The following is a 16,177-nucleotide window of genomic DNA, read 5'->3' as shown; positions in this document are numbered from 1 at the left end:
ATAGCATATTGCCTTGCATGTTAATCCATAAATGCCAAATTTCATGTAGCTGAAAAGAAAATGTGGTTACAAAGCCAAGCATCACCAGATTAGCAGAATCCTGGAAAAGATGCAGCATACCTTAATGTCAAAAAGGAATGGTTGCTTCCCAAAGTTTACCGTCACCCTGATGCATTAACAACAAAAGATTCAAAATTCCAGAAACCTTTAAGTTGAAGAATGCCAAAAAGAAATATGCATGGTGTTATAACAATAGAAGTGTATTTACATATCAACAGCCTCCCATTTCTGTGAAGAACAATATTCCGTATCTGCTTTCACAATCAAATGAATTAAACATTGTTTGTTTATGAATTCATTAGCAAGCTGTCAATAATCTAGAGAAGAACTTTATATTAGAAATTCATTCACTTGAAGCAGCCTGACATCATTTGACTATAGGATACCAATCTTATGGTTTGCAACTTTGTATTCATAATGATGTTTTCATGACAACAGAGAAGTGTAACTAAACAAACTGGAGGAAAATTTCATAATTCAAAACAGACACTTCAGTGAAGAATGAAACAAGGTCCACAACATCTTCTAACATATACTTACTTAAAACATTTTGATGTGAGTCTCCCAACTCATGAGATTTGATACTACAAGTTTGCGCAAGTCTCCAACCCATGAACTAGCCTTTTAGGTTCCATAATAGGCTTATCTTCTTCCCAAATTTCTCTTGCCCAAAAAGTCAAAATCAATTCATAGAAAGTTAATATCTGGTTGAAGATCAATTAATATGGCATTCTTAAATTGAAATGGATCCTTTATAGGGTGGCAATTGGATCAGTCAGGTCATAAGCGCATTGGCTCAGATGTGGGTTCGATCAGAAAAGCCGAAACCCAAACCTGACGTATTTATAAATAGATCAGATTTTGAAACCTGCCCCTGTTCTGTTTAATAAACAGATAACTTGACCAAACCTGCTTAACCCGTTTATTAAACATATTAGCCGTTTATCCAATCCAACCCAGTTTTAACCTGTTTATCTAAGGGCTTTGGATATAGAATCACAGATCTTGGATTAGGGTTGAGGGCATCAAGAAACTACTCACATAGGGAGAGTGGACATGTGATGGAAAAGATGCGGGCCCTATTGCTGTGGGAAGACGGAGAGAAGGGTTGATCTGTGGTAGTGCCGGCGGGAGAGCGAAGGAGAAGGGAGAGCTGCTAGTTTGGAAGGGGATGCCTATGCTGGTTTTATTGAGCCTCCTCCCCACGCCCAATTCCTCTCCTCCATGGAACCATTCCACAGTTAACCATAATATGATTATACGAAAAAAAGAAAAAACCCTAATCCTACAAATCTAGAAGCGAGAGAATGGAATGGACTACCTACTCATGGCCTAGTGACGGACGACCAAAGACTAATTAGTCCCATTCCCACACAGACTCACAGAGGCGACCACCAAACTCCTCTGATTAGAAAGCATAGGCGGCAATACTCTCCAAGAACCAGCAGCACAATTCAGACAGGGATGCCTCGACATCCAAGCACCGATCGCACAACCCACCATGAGGCTGAGGATCGTGAGAGGTCGTCCTCAACATGGAGCCACTCGGCGAGGAGGCGACAAAGAGGGGCGGAGAGTCGAACAAGTATGGCAAGAGCGGTGCAGCCCCCTCCATGCCTCCCTCTTAAATCATCGACCTCACACCTATAAACAGCGATGGCGACGGCAACTTACGGTTAGTTTTCGTCTCAACAGGAAGAAGAAGGGAAAGGGATGGAAAGATTAAAAAACGAAGCCTCGAAAAGGTGATCAAAGAAGGGAGACTTGTCAGCAAACTCTCTGCAAGAGGTCCACACAGCATATGGGTCAAAGCCAGAAGGGAGGAAAATCGGGAAAGGCCAAACGTTGATTTTAAAATTTAAACACACCATCGTTTTAAATTTTAAATGGGCTGCTTTGGTATCAAAGACATAGTGACAGCATTCTAAAGGCAAAGGCAATAAGTATTAAACTAATATCCGATCCAATTTGATCCGATCTGATCTATATAATAAATAAATTAAATAGATTCAACAGATCGGAAGGTTTGAATCCAAAACTGACCTATTTAATAAACGGATTAAAATTTAAATGGATCGACCCATTTACGACTCGTTTAGGTCAAATCCAAATCTATTTATGATGGGTCAAAAACGGGTTGGATTGACGGATCAAGTTGCATTTTGCCGGCCATAATCCTTTATCAATAAAGCGAACCCTATACTGATGAAATAAGACCCATTTTATGAAGGTAACTCTATGCCCTAAGTATTTTTTTTCCTTATCCAATCATAATAAAGATGCATGTGTATACATGCATGCGTGCATACAAGAAAAAAAAGGAGGACAAAAGGTGCTAAACAATAAAAAGATGAAGCAAAAGTACAATAAGAAAAATCTTTGTCACTTAAAACTCCCATAACCTGCACGAAAAAAATGGAAACAAAACAAAATTGTTCTCACCCTCCCCAAATAATAGTGCTTCTATCAGAAATTTGCCCATTTTGACCTCTCTAAGTTACAAAAGATAGCAACTCATGATAGGCACCCCTTGAATAAGGTAAAATGGAAAAACTAAGGGAGCTTCTTCTATTTTTCTGCAAAAATCTTGAACATTTTATCCAACTCCCCTCTTTTAAGAAAAATATCACAATTTACAAGTATCACCTGAGAACTTAGCATGCCCATACTAAGCTTTCCAAAATTGGGTTTTCAAATTGACTTCCAAATGTTAAAAGAAAGTTTTTTTGTCAAAAGAGAAGAACTGAAAGACTTAGAGAAGCAGTCTTGGTATTTCACCCTTGAATCCTCATTTGCTAAACCTTCAGAAGAAAATTTATCCTCACATGATTGCAAGCCAAAAATAAGTTCCTAACATCATCCTGCATTATATTCCTTTATAGGGATGACAAATCACCTTAAACTGACAACTCAAAGCAAAATTCTACATAAAGGCATCTATCTCAAGGTTGATGTAGAAAAAGCAACCTCTATGTTCACAGTTTTAGCTTACACTATAGTAAACATTTTTTCTTCACCATACTCATCTTCCATGTGAATAACATAGCATGGGCATTTCCCTGGTCCAAATGAAAGAAACACTATGTCACTATCTATCAAGTGCAATGATTGAAAAAGGGATAATTGACACTTGATCCTCTTTTATTTGCATTTGGTATTTAGTGCCTGTTGGCTAAAAGCTCCATTCCACCTCTTAATTCCAATGGCTGATTAAAGTTTAGTCCTTGGCCATGTACATGTTGGGGATGTCTGGCCAGGACACCACCACCATATAATCTTTTCGATATCACTTGCGCTGTACTCGATCATGTGTACATATCGTAAAAAAAATAAAGAAAAAATATAAGACAAGAGAAAACAATTAAGTACGTGGATCAGTTCAAGACTTGCCTCCACGGGATATGCAAAGATTCACTATGAAAAAGAACAAGTACAAAAAGAGATCCTCACACTCTCAACCCTTATACACAATCTTTCTCAACTAGAAGCTACTCTTACAAAGCTCTCACTAGAACCCAAGAAAACCCTCTGAACCCCTAAAACAACCGCTGTCCAACAATCTGCCCGAGATACCCCAATACCTCTATTCTCTATCAAACCGCTCCTCAGGCTGCTGCTGTCGAACCACTTCTCAGGGTTTTCTGCCGACTGTTCACCACATCATAGCTCTCTGTTACGTCCACAGTGTTTTAAAGGCCTAAGACCGAGTCTCACACAGAAATAGAGTTGAATCAGATCTCAAATCAGCCCCTAAACCGTCCGATCAAGATCGCGTGCGCCGCAAGCCGTTCGATCGTGCTCCCATACCAAAACTACCCCCGCAGACTGCGAGAAACACAGAGAAACGCCACCCAATCCACCATGAACCATGAGAAACTGCTGGGAAAACCATCTGTCGCGGTCTGCAGTGGACCACGGTACACCGTGAGGTCTAGGCTGCGCTTGCACGTGGGCTATGCCTGCGCTCTCGCACGCTGGGCCGCACGGGCGCTTGGGCTGTGCCTACGCATGCACCCACTGGGCCGGCCCATGTGCGCCCGCACTGGGCCGCGCACCCACTCCGTCGCCAGCCTACACCGCTCGTGGGCTGCCTCCAGTGGCCCGTGGACTGTACCAACCTTCGTGCTGGCCTTCTATCGCACGTATCTCCTCTGTTTGGATTGTTCTTAGACTCATTGGACTCCGTTCATCATCTTGGATCTCATTCTAAGCTTATTATGGACCGAATCTCGAGATATTTTTCTCAACAATCACCTCGACTCGATATTCGGCCTCCACAATAACTCTGAGAGCTCATCTCTCACCTCCATATCCTAAGACAAATGCCTGCTGCTCATGGATGGGCAAACATCGGAGTCAAACCAGGCCGCTCGATTCCATCTCCATCATGGGTTGTGTCCACTCTGATCTGAGATCTGTTCGAGATAGTCTTCTGTGGCAATAGGAATCTCATCTTGCGATGTCGCCTGTCATCCTTCCAAATCTTCCATCTCGTGTCCGATCCATCTGCTTCTGGAGCTCCATCTCACATTAGGCTCCCTGCCAAGAGGTAGTGTCCTCCATACTGCTTTCCCTTCATCACAACTCTATTGTCGTGCATGACCTTCAGGATTCCTCCATCAGCTCTCCACCTGTAGCTGCTTGAATCCAATCTGCTAAGAAAAATTAGATTTTACTTGAAGCTGGGTATGTATTGGACCTCACCCAACTTCCTCACTGCTCCATCATGTGTCTCAATGCTGACCATTCTGATGTCCTTAATCACACAGCTCGATCCATCCGACAAGTAAATAGTGCCCTCACTGTTCTCTAGAAACTCAAACAGCTTCTCTCTGCAACAGACATGATGGGAACAAGCAGAGTCTAAAATCCACTGTTGGAAAGAAGTAAATACCTCATCTAAAGACCATAAGTGCATCAACGATCTCAGTGTCACTATTAGTCGCCGCCATAGTAACCATCGTCCGATCCTTGAGTTGAGGACAATCTCTGACATGATGTCCCAGCTTGTCACACCGGTAGTATCTAATCTTTTGTAGTCCCTCATTCTGGATCTGGACCACCCACGTCACGATGTTTTGTCACTTCGTCTTCCACCACCACATCCTCCAGTCACCGCCAAAGCTGAGTTACCGCTTGAACTCAAAATTCGATTCTTCCGCCTGAGAACCTCATTCTGGAGAAGTACAGAAGTCACCTCTTCCATCTTGATAGTGCTCTTTCCTACTAAAAGAGCAGTCACCAAGGACTCAAAAGAGAGAGAAAGTGATGATAGCAAAACCAATGCCCTGATTTTCTCCTCAATTTTCTCACCAATGCTGAGGAGGTCGATAAGGATCTTCTGAAAGTTGCTTAGATACTTCTGCACATTCTGTCTCTCGGTCATCTACTGTTGGTAAAACTGCCTCCGGAGAAAGAGAGTGTTAGTGAGGAACTTCGTCATATACAACTCCTCGAGCTTCGATATAGCACTGTCGAGAAAGTCTCATTAAGTACATGGATCACCACATCATCCGTCAAGTATAAACGGATCGTGCTCACCGCCTGTATCTAAAGTCGCTTCCAAACCGTCACCTCTATAATAGTCGACATCTCCTCGCATAAGAGAGCATCGATCAACCTCTGCTGGATAAGCACGTCCTTCATCCTCAATTGTCAAAGGAAAAAATTACTCATCCCATCAAATCAACTGATCTCCACCTTGATTGAGCTTGTCTTCTTCATCTTCTTCAATCTCAATCAACACCATCATGATCTGGACAACCTCATGCATTGGTACCGCTTGAGCTTTGATACCAGTTGTTGAGGATGTCTGGCCAGAACACCACCACCACAAAATCTTTTTGATACCACTCGCGTTGCACTCGATCATGTGTAGAAGTAGAACCACAAAAAAATATAGGACAAGAGAAAACAATCAAGTACGTAGATCAGTCCAAAGCTTACCTCCATAGGGCATGCAAAGCTTCACTTTGAAAAAAAATAAGTAAAAGAGAAGATTCTCATACTCTCAACCCATATACACAATCTCTCTTAACTAGAAGTTATCTTTACAAAGCTCTCACTAGAACCCAAGAAGACCCTCTGAACCCCTGAAATGATCGTTGCCTGACAATCTGCTCGAGGTACCCCTGTACCTCTACTCTCTGTCGAATCGCTTCTTAGGCTGCTGCTATCAAAACTCTTCTCAAGGTTCTCTACCGGCTGTTCACCACACCACAGCTCTCTATTGCATCCACAGGGTTTTAATGGCCAAAGACTGAGTCCTACATAAAAATAGAGTTGAATCAAGACTCAAATCAGCCCCTAAACCGTTCGATCAAGATCGTGTGCACCACCAGCCGTTCGATCACGCTTCCGCACCAAAACTACTCCTGTAGACCGTGAGAAACATGAAGAAATGCCGCCCGATCCACCGTGGACTACGAGAAATCCCTGAGGAAACCATCCACCGTGGTTTGGGTTGCACTTGTGCGTGGGCTGCGCCTGTGCTCTCGCGTGTTGGGCTGCGCCTGCGCATGCGCCCGCTAGGCCGGCCTGCGTGCGCCCACGCTGGGCCGCACACCCGCTCCGCCGTCGGCCTGCGCCACCTGTGGGCCCCATCCGACAGCCCATGGACTGTACCAGCCTCCGTACTGACCTTCTATCACGCATATCTCCTTCGTCTGGACTCTGTTTGGACTGTTCTTGAGCTCGTTGGATTTCGTTCATCATCTTGGACCTCATTCTAAGCTTGTTATGGACCGAATCTCGAGGCATTTTCCTCAACAATACACACTTAACATATAACTATATACAAAACAAATATGTAGAAATAGGTGTGTGCAAAACAAGCATAAGTGCATATAGTACTAAACCTTAATGCTATGGTGGCATTAGGTGATCCAAATGGAATCACTACAGTGATCTTTGATCACTAGTGATCTTCATCCCGAGGTAATCTGATCCTCAATAATCAAAGAACACTGTATTTGGTATACTATGTTCCAGTGATTAAAGATCCTTGGTTATCCATGACTAACATGTTTGGTATGTCATGGAAATCCAAGATCACTAACTATATAATACCAAAACTATCACAAATATATTCCATATTTTTTGCAACTACTAAATAGAATTCTTAAATAAATCATCGAAAAACATACATGGATAGCTAGCAATAGGTCTATGCAATGTATATGTAGAATTGTTTAGATAGAATGGTTCGTCGAACCATTCCGAGCCAAGCGATTCGAGACCGAATCATACCAATGGCTAACCGGTGCGATTCAGAAATTCAATTTGGAATGTCGGCAAAAATAGAGCGAGGGAGAAGGAAAGAGAGGAAGAGAGAGAGAAGGAGAGAAAGGAAAAAAAGACCGGCAGTGGCCCGTCGAGGCCTACAAGGTTCTGTGGTCTTCCGCAAGATGCAGAGAGAGAGAAATAGAGAGAAGATGAGGGAGGAAAAGGTGGCGAGGAGGTCGCTAGAGGGCCATTAAGTGGCTGTCGTGGTCATCGAACGGCCCAAAAAAGCCATGCGTCCTCCACAGGTGTGAAATAGGGGCTATGCCCCTCTTTCGTCATGTTTTTTTAAATAAAACACGATACACAGAAATTCATTGCTAACTTTACTGTGTATCGTGTTTTTTAAAAAATATGACGAAATAGAGGCTGACCCCCTGTTTTGAACCCGCGGATGTGGGCTGTTTTAATTCATTCAACAGCCATCCGATGGCCTTCCCACCATCTTCCCTTCCTCCTCTTCTCTCCCTTCCCCCCTCTCTCTACTCTTATTTTCTCTCATGAAGGACTACAGAGCCCGAGAGGCCTTCACAGCCCTTCGATGGCATTGCCAGCATCTCCACCGACTTTTCTTTCCTCCCTCTCTCTTTCTCTATCTTTTTCTCTCCAATTCATCCCTTGTTTCAGTGTCAGTTAGAATCCGATGCGATCCAATATATGGACATACCAACTCATACCATCGGCCAGTCGACACAAGATCCAATTCTGAGTTAGCGATCCTTGGATGGACCAATTATAATTTTGACAACAAAATTATTAATCTTATAAAAATATATTAATTTATTATTATAGAATTAATATTTTTATTTATTCTTATATTATATTATTATTTAACACATTTATTTTGATTACAAAAATAAGGCCAACAGAAGTAATGTATTAAATAATTTTATAATATAAATATAAGGTACAGTAATATGTTTCTATTACAATTATAAAAATATAATTGAATAATGATAATGATAATAATATGATTAATGGTATATTATAATATAATATATGCCATGAATGCTATATATGTAATATCAATATAATATAATATGATATTGATATTATATATTAATGATATATTGATGTACAAATTTTTCTTACTGAACTAAAAGACATTTTTGTCTCAAAATTTCAACCCAAGATCACTGCTCTGGGGTGATCTTAGAAATCCATCCTCAAGGATGGGTTTAAGATCACTAGGTTGGACCGTCATTTTAGAAGTCGGATGATTTAGGATCACTGCCATATAAAATCATTTGGATGCAACTAAATATAGTGATCTCATCACCTCCACCCATGTCACCCTTAATCTTGGGATCATCACTCCATAACAAATGCCCTAAAGGATTGAATTTTAAATTTCCTCAAAAAAATTGTATTCTACATATACTAAACTCATACCGGCCACTATATATTGTATTGAACATGGACTAGTATAAGGAAACTACAACCTAGAATGCCCCAATTTTAGCAAGCCAAGCCCAAACCCCCCTATCAAGATGGACCACCCATGATACACCATATCAAGGCATGTTGACCCCACACCACTCAGTGCACCTTTATTTTTTTCATTTATTTGTGCGCATTGGTACCAGATTCATACCATCTACATATTTTGGTACGTCCTAATAAAGGTCAACGCTATAGGTCTGTACCTCAATGCCTATATCCTTGATAATGAAAGATCTAATCCAAACCCACACATCCTTATGGACAACAAAGAGAAATTCCAAATTTAGATACCTTGCATACAAGAATAAAAAAACTAAGCCCAGTCATGCAATGCACATTTACCCTCCTAACCCAACATACAATCTCTAATCTCACAGTGATACTCATCCATTCACCTTTCTATAATCTTCTATGCATTTTTCAACAACACATGATGATCTAATCATTGGTCAAAAAATTTTAGCTTTCTCATATTTGGTCAGCCCATTTCAATCAAAAGAAGACAAACAAAATAATAATGTAAACTGCAATGTAGATTATAAATATGATGACTGATGAAACTAGAAATAAAATATGAAAGGAACCTTTCAACATAAGCCATCCAAAATGTGGGTTTTCAAGGAACAAATGTGCTTTTGTGCATACACATACACCCATGGAACAAATGTGTTTATGTGTATATAGATACACCACATGCATGCGTACATTGAAATGTAAGGAAAAGTTAGCAAAAAGAAAAGAAAACTAATTGATGAATATCTGTAATCATGAATAGAACTAATAGATGCATTTTTGGGTGATATATAACTCGTTTCATGTAGCACAAAGCAAAACAATTACCTTTTCACAACCCATAACAGTTCAACAGGACAGAGAAACTGAATTTTCATTCCAAAACTTAAGTCTCTCCTTTTTGTGAGTCAATGACAGCTTTTGCCAAAAACATGTAAAAATATGAAGATAAATAGGAATATTTTACAAAGTAGTCAAAGTAGTCCTACACTCAAAGAAAGATGATTTCCCTTTCACCCGGCAAAACTTCTGCTAAATCTCTCAACCAATATATCCAAATCAGATAACAAAGAATATCTTATTCCCAAAGGAAGATTTAGATGATTAACTTTATATTACTCCCCGGTACACAAAGGGAAACAGATTATTGTAAGGACGGACTTGCCAGACCACAAAATTTACTTTCCTTCCATGCTACATCCATGCAAAAGGACTACTTATCCTTTATCAGCTCTCTTCAATTTCTTGTTTGCCCTTTATCTAGTTTGATGATCACAACTTCCATTTACAATAATATGAAAAAGTAGGTGAAGGTTTCTTCCTATGCCATCTAGAGCTAGCTTATGGCCTTTAGAAAGAAGCCATGGGCAACCAATCAAATGACACCAAAAAACAAAAAAATAAAGTCTCACTATTTGATCTAGCCTTAGATTTGTGCCAACTATGTTTTGATAATTTGGGGGCCCTTCTTGTTTTAGATTTGTACCCCATAACCAACTTAATCTTGATTGGATACGATGTGGAAGTGGTGGTAGTGGTCATCATATAGAGCTTCTCAAAGTCCATCATTGAAGAATCATGCTTCCTCTAACATAGGCTGCCTGGCATTTGATATATGCATTCATTAGTTGCCATTTGTAAATTTTAAATATGCAACAAAAGCCCCTTATCATAGTAACCTCACCCACTAAGTACTTCCACATACTAGAGGTAGCCACCAAGAGATTTGGTATCTACCACTAGAGGCAGCCATGCAAGAGATTTGGTATCTACCACTAAATAAACACTTAGCAAAAGACCTAAGCCACCGACTTAAGGCCCTCTAGGTTATAATAACAGAAAAACTCAAAACGCCATAGATGCATCACCATGAACTCCAAATAAACCTGAGATAAAGTGAAAAATTTAACCATGACACAACATGATTGTCAATTACCATCCCCTCTTCTCTGAAGCGTTTCTGAAATCAAATGAGATTGCTTCTATATATGATCACTCTATGCATATGTATATATTCCATAAGGTGCCAAATTTTCTCTTTGGTAGCTTGACCGTTAAAACAAAAAAAAGGCGGCTCGATGCATGACTCTCCTGCCATTTAAGAGGTCTGAGAGGGCTAGATGTACGCATCCTTGCCCCCACATGTAAAGAGGCTGTTTCTGTGCTTTGAACTCGTGACCTTAAGTCACAATGGAGCAACCTTACTGTTGCACAAAAGCTCATCCTCATCCCTTGACCATAACCTTCTAATCTTTATACTTACAGGATAGTTTCTACAAATTTACACCAAACTTGTTAAAATCAAGTATTGGTACAAAAGTATACTTTCTCAACTATAAAGTATAGTTGTTATAAAACAGCTACAATATATTTCAAACCCAAATTCCAAGTTTTGAATTATTCAACTATGCGAAAAACACCAATTTATCATCCTTGTCGGACATCGGAAGGCAGGAATAACATGTCAGGTGATTTGTTGTCAGTAATTGCTAGAATAAAGTCATGTAACAATTTAATAGCATATAGAGAACAAATGTTAAGACTAGTTACAGAACATTGCAAGAATTGAATATTAATGGGGGTATAGCATACTCTTCGTTCTGACTGTGAAGAGCAATAGTAGGAAACAGGGGACCTTTTATATCCTTGACAACATTTCCTACAAGTTCGCCATTTTTCCTGCGCATCAACATGCCAAAATAAAAAACTTACAAACCATTAGAATGACATAACATAGTTAAAATTCAAATTTGAATATAGAAACTAAAGTAATACATAGAAAAGTTTGAGTGGTTATTTTAGTACGAAGAAAGCATCCATAAACTTGACAAATTAGACTCCATATTACCAGACTCAATCCTAGCCTTGAATAAGTTTAAAATTGAAGTTTAAATTCAGATATGAACCAATAATTGCACTGATATTTTAGTGGTCATTTTATACAGACACAAGCATTCAACTTGACAGACTAAACGACATGTCACAATAGAGAAATCTAGGCTGAAAGCATGTTTGGTATTGCTTCTGCTTTTTCCTTAGGGCATTCTTTTTCTTTTGAATCGTTTCAGTATAAGTACGTTGTAGATAAGCATTTCTTTGCTTGTTTTGTCTTTGGTAACACAAAGTGGAAGTCTTTTTAAAATCTATTTGGTTTCATTTATTCTAATCAATGATTTAACACTAGTGGCATGGCTTGTGCTAGCATTGTGCACCATGCTGTACTGACATAAAAAGCAAAATAAAATTTAAATTTCATTCTATTAACAACATTTTAAATGCTAGATGCCAGTAGTGGCCCATCGTAGAATGTACCATCCAAAATGGGCCTGCATTTGATACCATCATTCTGATGGACTCAATCTAATAATTTAGGGACTTTTATTTGGTTTAAGGTTATTAAGATGACCTGCAAAATTGTAAGTTGGCTCTGGGTTGAACCAATAGTGAGTCGATTAAAAGGAAATGTACCTAATTCATGTGCATCACTAAAATTCTACTCTTAAGCAACATGAATTGGTTATTTATGAAAATAAAATAGTTGTTTCATATAAGCTAAAAGTCGGATTTTCTTTTCTTTTCTTTTTCTTTTTTTTTTTGGCCTCAAAATCTTTTATTATTATTATTATTATGGTTATATAAGAAGCACTTCAAGATATGAAGGAACTTGATATAACATCATAGACAGACCTAAATAGGAATACCTAGTGAGTGAGGATACATAAAGCTCACCCCAAACAGTAGGAAGAGGGCTTGATGATTGTGACCATATAAGAAACTTTTTATATGGAACATCACCAAAAACATCATTTTTCCAATTTTACTTTCGAAGCCATAGACGTGCTTTTTAAGTAGTGCCAAATAAGCCTCAAAATCTACCCGAACAAGTTGAAATGTTGGATTTTGAGCTATGAAAATAACATATTGACCATAGTAATTATTAGCTAGTGATTTCGCTACACAGACTACTACTCACTGACTCAAAGGAATAAAGATGAGACATTTGAAAAAACAATCTCCATCTCGGGAAAACTTGTGAAAACTGATTGCCTGGTGTAATGATGTTCTGCCCAGAACAGGAAGGCAGGATGCATCAACCAGAACAACAAGTTATTAGAGATATTATAATCACCCAAGTAGCTCATGATTCTTCATAAAAGTTTTCATTCAAAATACCAACAACTTACGTGAAAAAGAACTGTGGGAAGGCATAATTAATCCCAGCACCTACAGTATCACCAGACGTAAATGTGGGACCAAAGCGATATCTTTTCCCCGATCCATGGTAAAGATACCCATCGTCCCCATGATACCCACAGCTATTTGGATCCCAACTGCAGAAAAAAAAACACCAAGTCTATCAAAGAGAGTCATCTAATGGAAAACAAAAACATAAAAACTTGCCTCATATTTATCATGGGATCATGCTGTGAATGAAACTCAGAGAGAGAGAGAGAGATAAAGAGAAATTTTCAAAAGGGGGAACAAGTTTTAGATATTCTAATCATGTGAATTCCTATGCAACAAAATTATATAGATCAAAAGAAGATATTTTGTGACTTTGTCCCTGATGGTCGAGGGAACAAGAGAACGGAAACATTAATCATAGGTGTATCGCCTACAGAACGAGTCAAGAAGCCATGTTTCAACAACATTTTCTATCAAAAAATTAGGAAAGACTAATCATACTTTTACCTTCTATCCCTGTTCCAGAAAGGAGACACATGGACCATGTAGGGTTAGACGATCTCAATTCCCTGCTTAGTGCCTGATTGCATAAAAGACCCCTGTGCAAGCCAACCACCTAAGACCTAGTGGATGCTCCAGCAACCCAAGCAAATTCAGTCAAGGATCAGGACTACATATTTGGGCAGCTTTACATGAATCAGGAAATTAGGCATGTAGAGAGAGCAGATTATCCCCTTGTCTTTCTCAATAATGTCCAGAATTCCCTAGTTGCCTGACTCTTGATTATTTGCTTGTTTCTAACTTTGAATTAATTATTCATAATTTGGCAGAGTTGCTTATTGCACAACTCACTTAAGAATTATTTTTTTGCTCTGGATAGTTGATTGTCATATTAAAATATATTGGAATGATTTAAAATTTTGCTACTCAAATCTGTTTTTTATTATTTATAGAAGTGTTTCATTTATGTACTCCTTCCCCCATCAATGTTTTCGGATTTAAGAATGTTCCTTTTATTTTCACATAAGTTCTAGTTCAAACTTTTGTACAAGTCTCCTTAAGCACCAAATTTCCACCTGTGTGCTATGTAGTCCCCAGACAGCACACATACCACAAGTTGCCTTTTGGAGCAGCGATCCAATGATTCCAATCTATGAAATCAAAATTCCAACAGGAAAACATATGGGGGTAATCACCTTTTTGAACAAACAGAAATAAATTAAAACATTGAAATCAACATGGAGTATTCTCTTGCATGGTTCCTTCATCATGTTTTAATGCAGTCTTGCTGAGCTTAATTATTGGGAACATACAGCTCAGGTACCAGACGATAGATAACACTTTACATGGAAGGCACTGTAGTTGTCAAGCACCGATTTGGTCCTTTTAAGTTTAATCACAGAAAAGAGCATCAGGGGACATGCTTATATGTGCATATACTGATCATTTCTACAAGATATGCATATAACCCACACAGCAGAACCAATTTGCACACTTAGATTTATTGGATTTCATTAAAAACTGTTAACATGCCTAAATAACATAAACAAATTATTTTTTGAATGTCCATACATGTATCCACTCATATTGTATAAATGCACAGACTAAGCAATATGATAAGGATCTAATATTGCATCAAACAATGAATAGATGTGAAAATCTCTCAGTCTGGAACTTTAAGTACTAGCAAGCAGGATCCTTGTTGGTGGAAAAATCAAATAGTGCATCCAAGAAAGTAAAATTTGAAAGACGTATTCAATATTCTCAGTCTGTGAAGTATTCAATACTCTTACATTGATCAGCTGAAAAAATTCCAATTTTTGTCCATTTATTTCTTTTTACTTCAAGATTGGCCAAAAGATTATGTAAATAAATAAAGGAAGGGATTATAGCAAGTTCAAATACTTAAGGGTGAATCCGATGACAAGTAGTACATTATTGTTTGAATTACAGTATGGTTCCTCAAAAGAGGACTTCACAATGTTTATGCAGGTTTCCAACAAGCAAAACTGTTGATATTTTTATGCAAATGTTTTAAAAATAAAAATATATTTATTTTTCTTTCAATCCTCAAGTGCAGATATCAGGATGAGACATCCAGGTATATATCTACTGAATTAAAATATCTCATTCTAGTCTTTATTTTCTTTTTTCTTTTTCTTTCTTTGGAAAGAATGCAGCAGTCAAGAAGACGCCATGGATATTATGACAGAAGCATTAACGATAACACAATATGTCGCCTAATCATTGGACAAACAAATTAAAAAAAGAGAATATTGAATTGAAAACTCGACAGGAATGGAGTCATCTCACCCTGGTTGCTTCCGCAAGTCGTATTCTTTAGGGGTAAATCCGATGCCGATCCTGCCATGCTGACCCGCGTTCTTGACTTTGATCTCGAAGTAGTACACGATCCTCCTGGTCGGGGCGGGGCAGTTAGCCTGCACGGCGCCGACGTCGTACCCGTGCTGGCCACAGCCGACGTAGCGGACCGACAGCTTGTCCGGCGACACGTTGTGGAACATGCCGGAGCTGTTGAACGTGTTGAGGTGCGACGGCTCCGGCTCCTCGGCTGGCTCGTTCGTCCTCTTCCACTCCGGACCGCTCCACCATCGCGGTGAGAAGCCAAAGAGGTTGACGGCATCGGCCGCCGGTGCCGGCTGGTCGTCCTCCATCGTTTCCGCCTAATACTTCAGCAAATATTCACGAAAATCGACCAAGAAAGATGGGAGTGTTCCGCATTTAAATCGAAGAGAAAAAGAATCTAAAAAGAAACGAGAACGAGGGTTAGATTGGGATCCTACCGTCTTGACTCGATCGAGTTTGCTGAATTCCGAGGCCGGAAGGGCTAGGAATTCGATCGGAAGAAGCCCTAGCTCGGCCAAGAATCGCAAAGGGAGTGAAGACGTGAGAGAGAACGTTCTAATCGAAAGGAAGAGGAACCCGAGAGGGACTACCGAGAAAGAAACGCTCCAACCGGGCTATTATTCTATGACTAAATTGCCCCCGTTCAAGAAAGCCGCATGGAGGAGAGAAAGCCGATGCCGGGTAGGGGTAAGTTCGTCATTTAAATTTATTCCAGTTAGCCGGCGTCTGGGATCCCGACAAGTGAAACGCCTATTACGTTTCCCAGTAGTTGATATAGCAGTTGGCGAACTTTATATGTACTGCGGGGATGATTGTGACATGCAGGACT

General features: G+C 39.5%; 1 protein-coding gene across 1 annotated transcript in view; it reads right to left on the bottom strand.

The window, feature by feature from the left end:
- LOC140854878 (ran-binding protein M homolog) overlaps positions 1 to 15,956 on the bottom strand; it is a 19,197-nt gene extending 3,241 nt beyond the window's left edge. The window contains exons 1-5 of the mRNA XM_073250921.1: positions 15,786 to 15,956; positions 15,295 to 15,665; positions 12,981 to 13,127; positions 11,389 to 11,475; positions 121 to 166 (exon numbers count right to left, since the gene is read on the bottom strand). Coding sequence (XP_073107022.1) covers positions 121 to 166; positions 11,389 to 11,475; positions 12,981 to 13,127; positions 15,295 to 15,656 — 642 coding nt within the window. The 5' untranslated portion in view covers positions 15,657 to 15,665; positions 15,786 to 15,956. The remainder of the gene's footprint in view (positions 1 to 120; positions 167 to 11,388; positions 11,476 to 12,980; positions 13,128 to 15,294; positions 15,666 to 15,785) is intronic.
- Positions 15,957 to 16,177: the final 221 nt, after the last annotated feature.

Source organism: Elaeis guineensis, chromosome 1 (assembly GCF_000442705.2).
Source record: "Elaeis guineensis isolate ETL-2024a chromosome 1, EG11, whole genome shotgun sequence".
Lineage (NCBI taxonomy): Eukaryota > Viridiplantae > Streptophyta > Magnoliopsida > Arecales > Arecaceae > Elaeis > Elaeis guineensis.
Note: the sequence above shows the minus strand (reverse complement) of the source record. Positions and strands in the feature narration are given on the sequence as shown.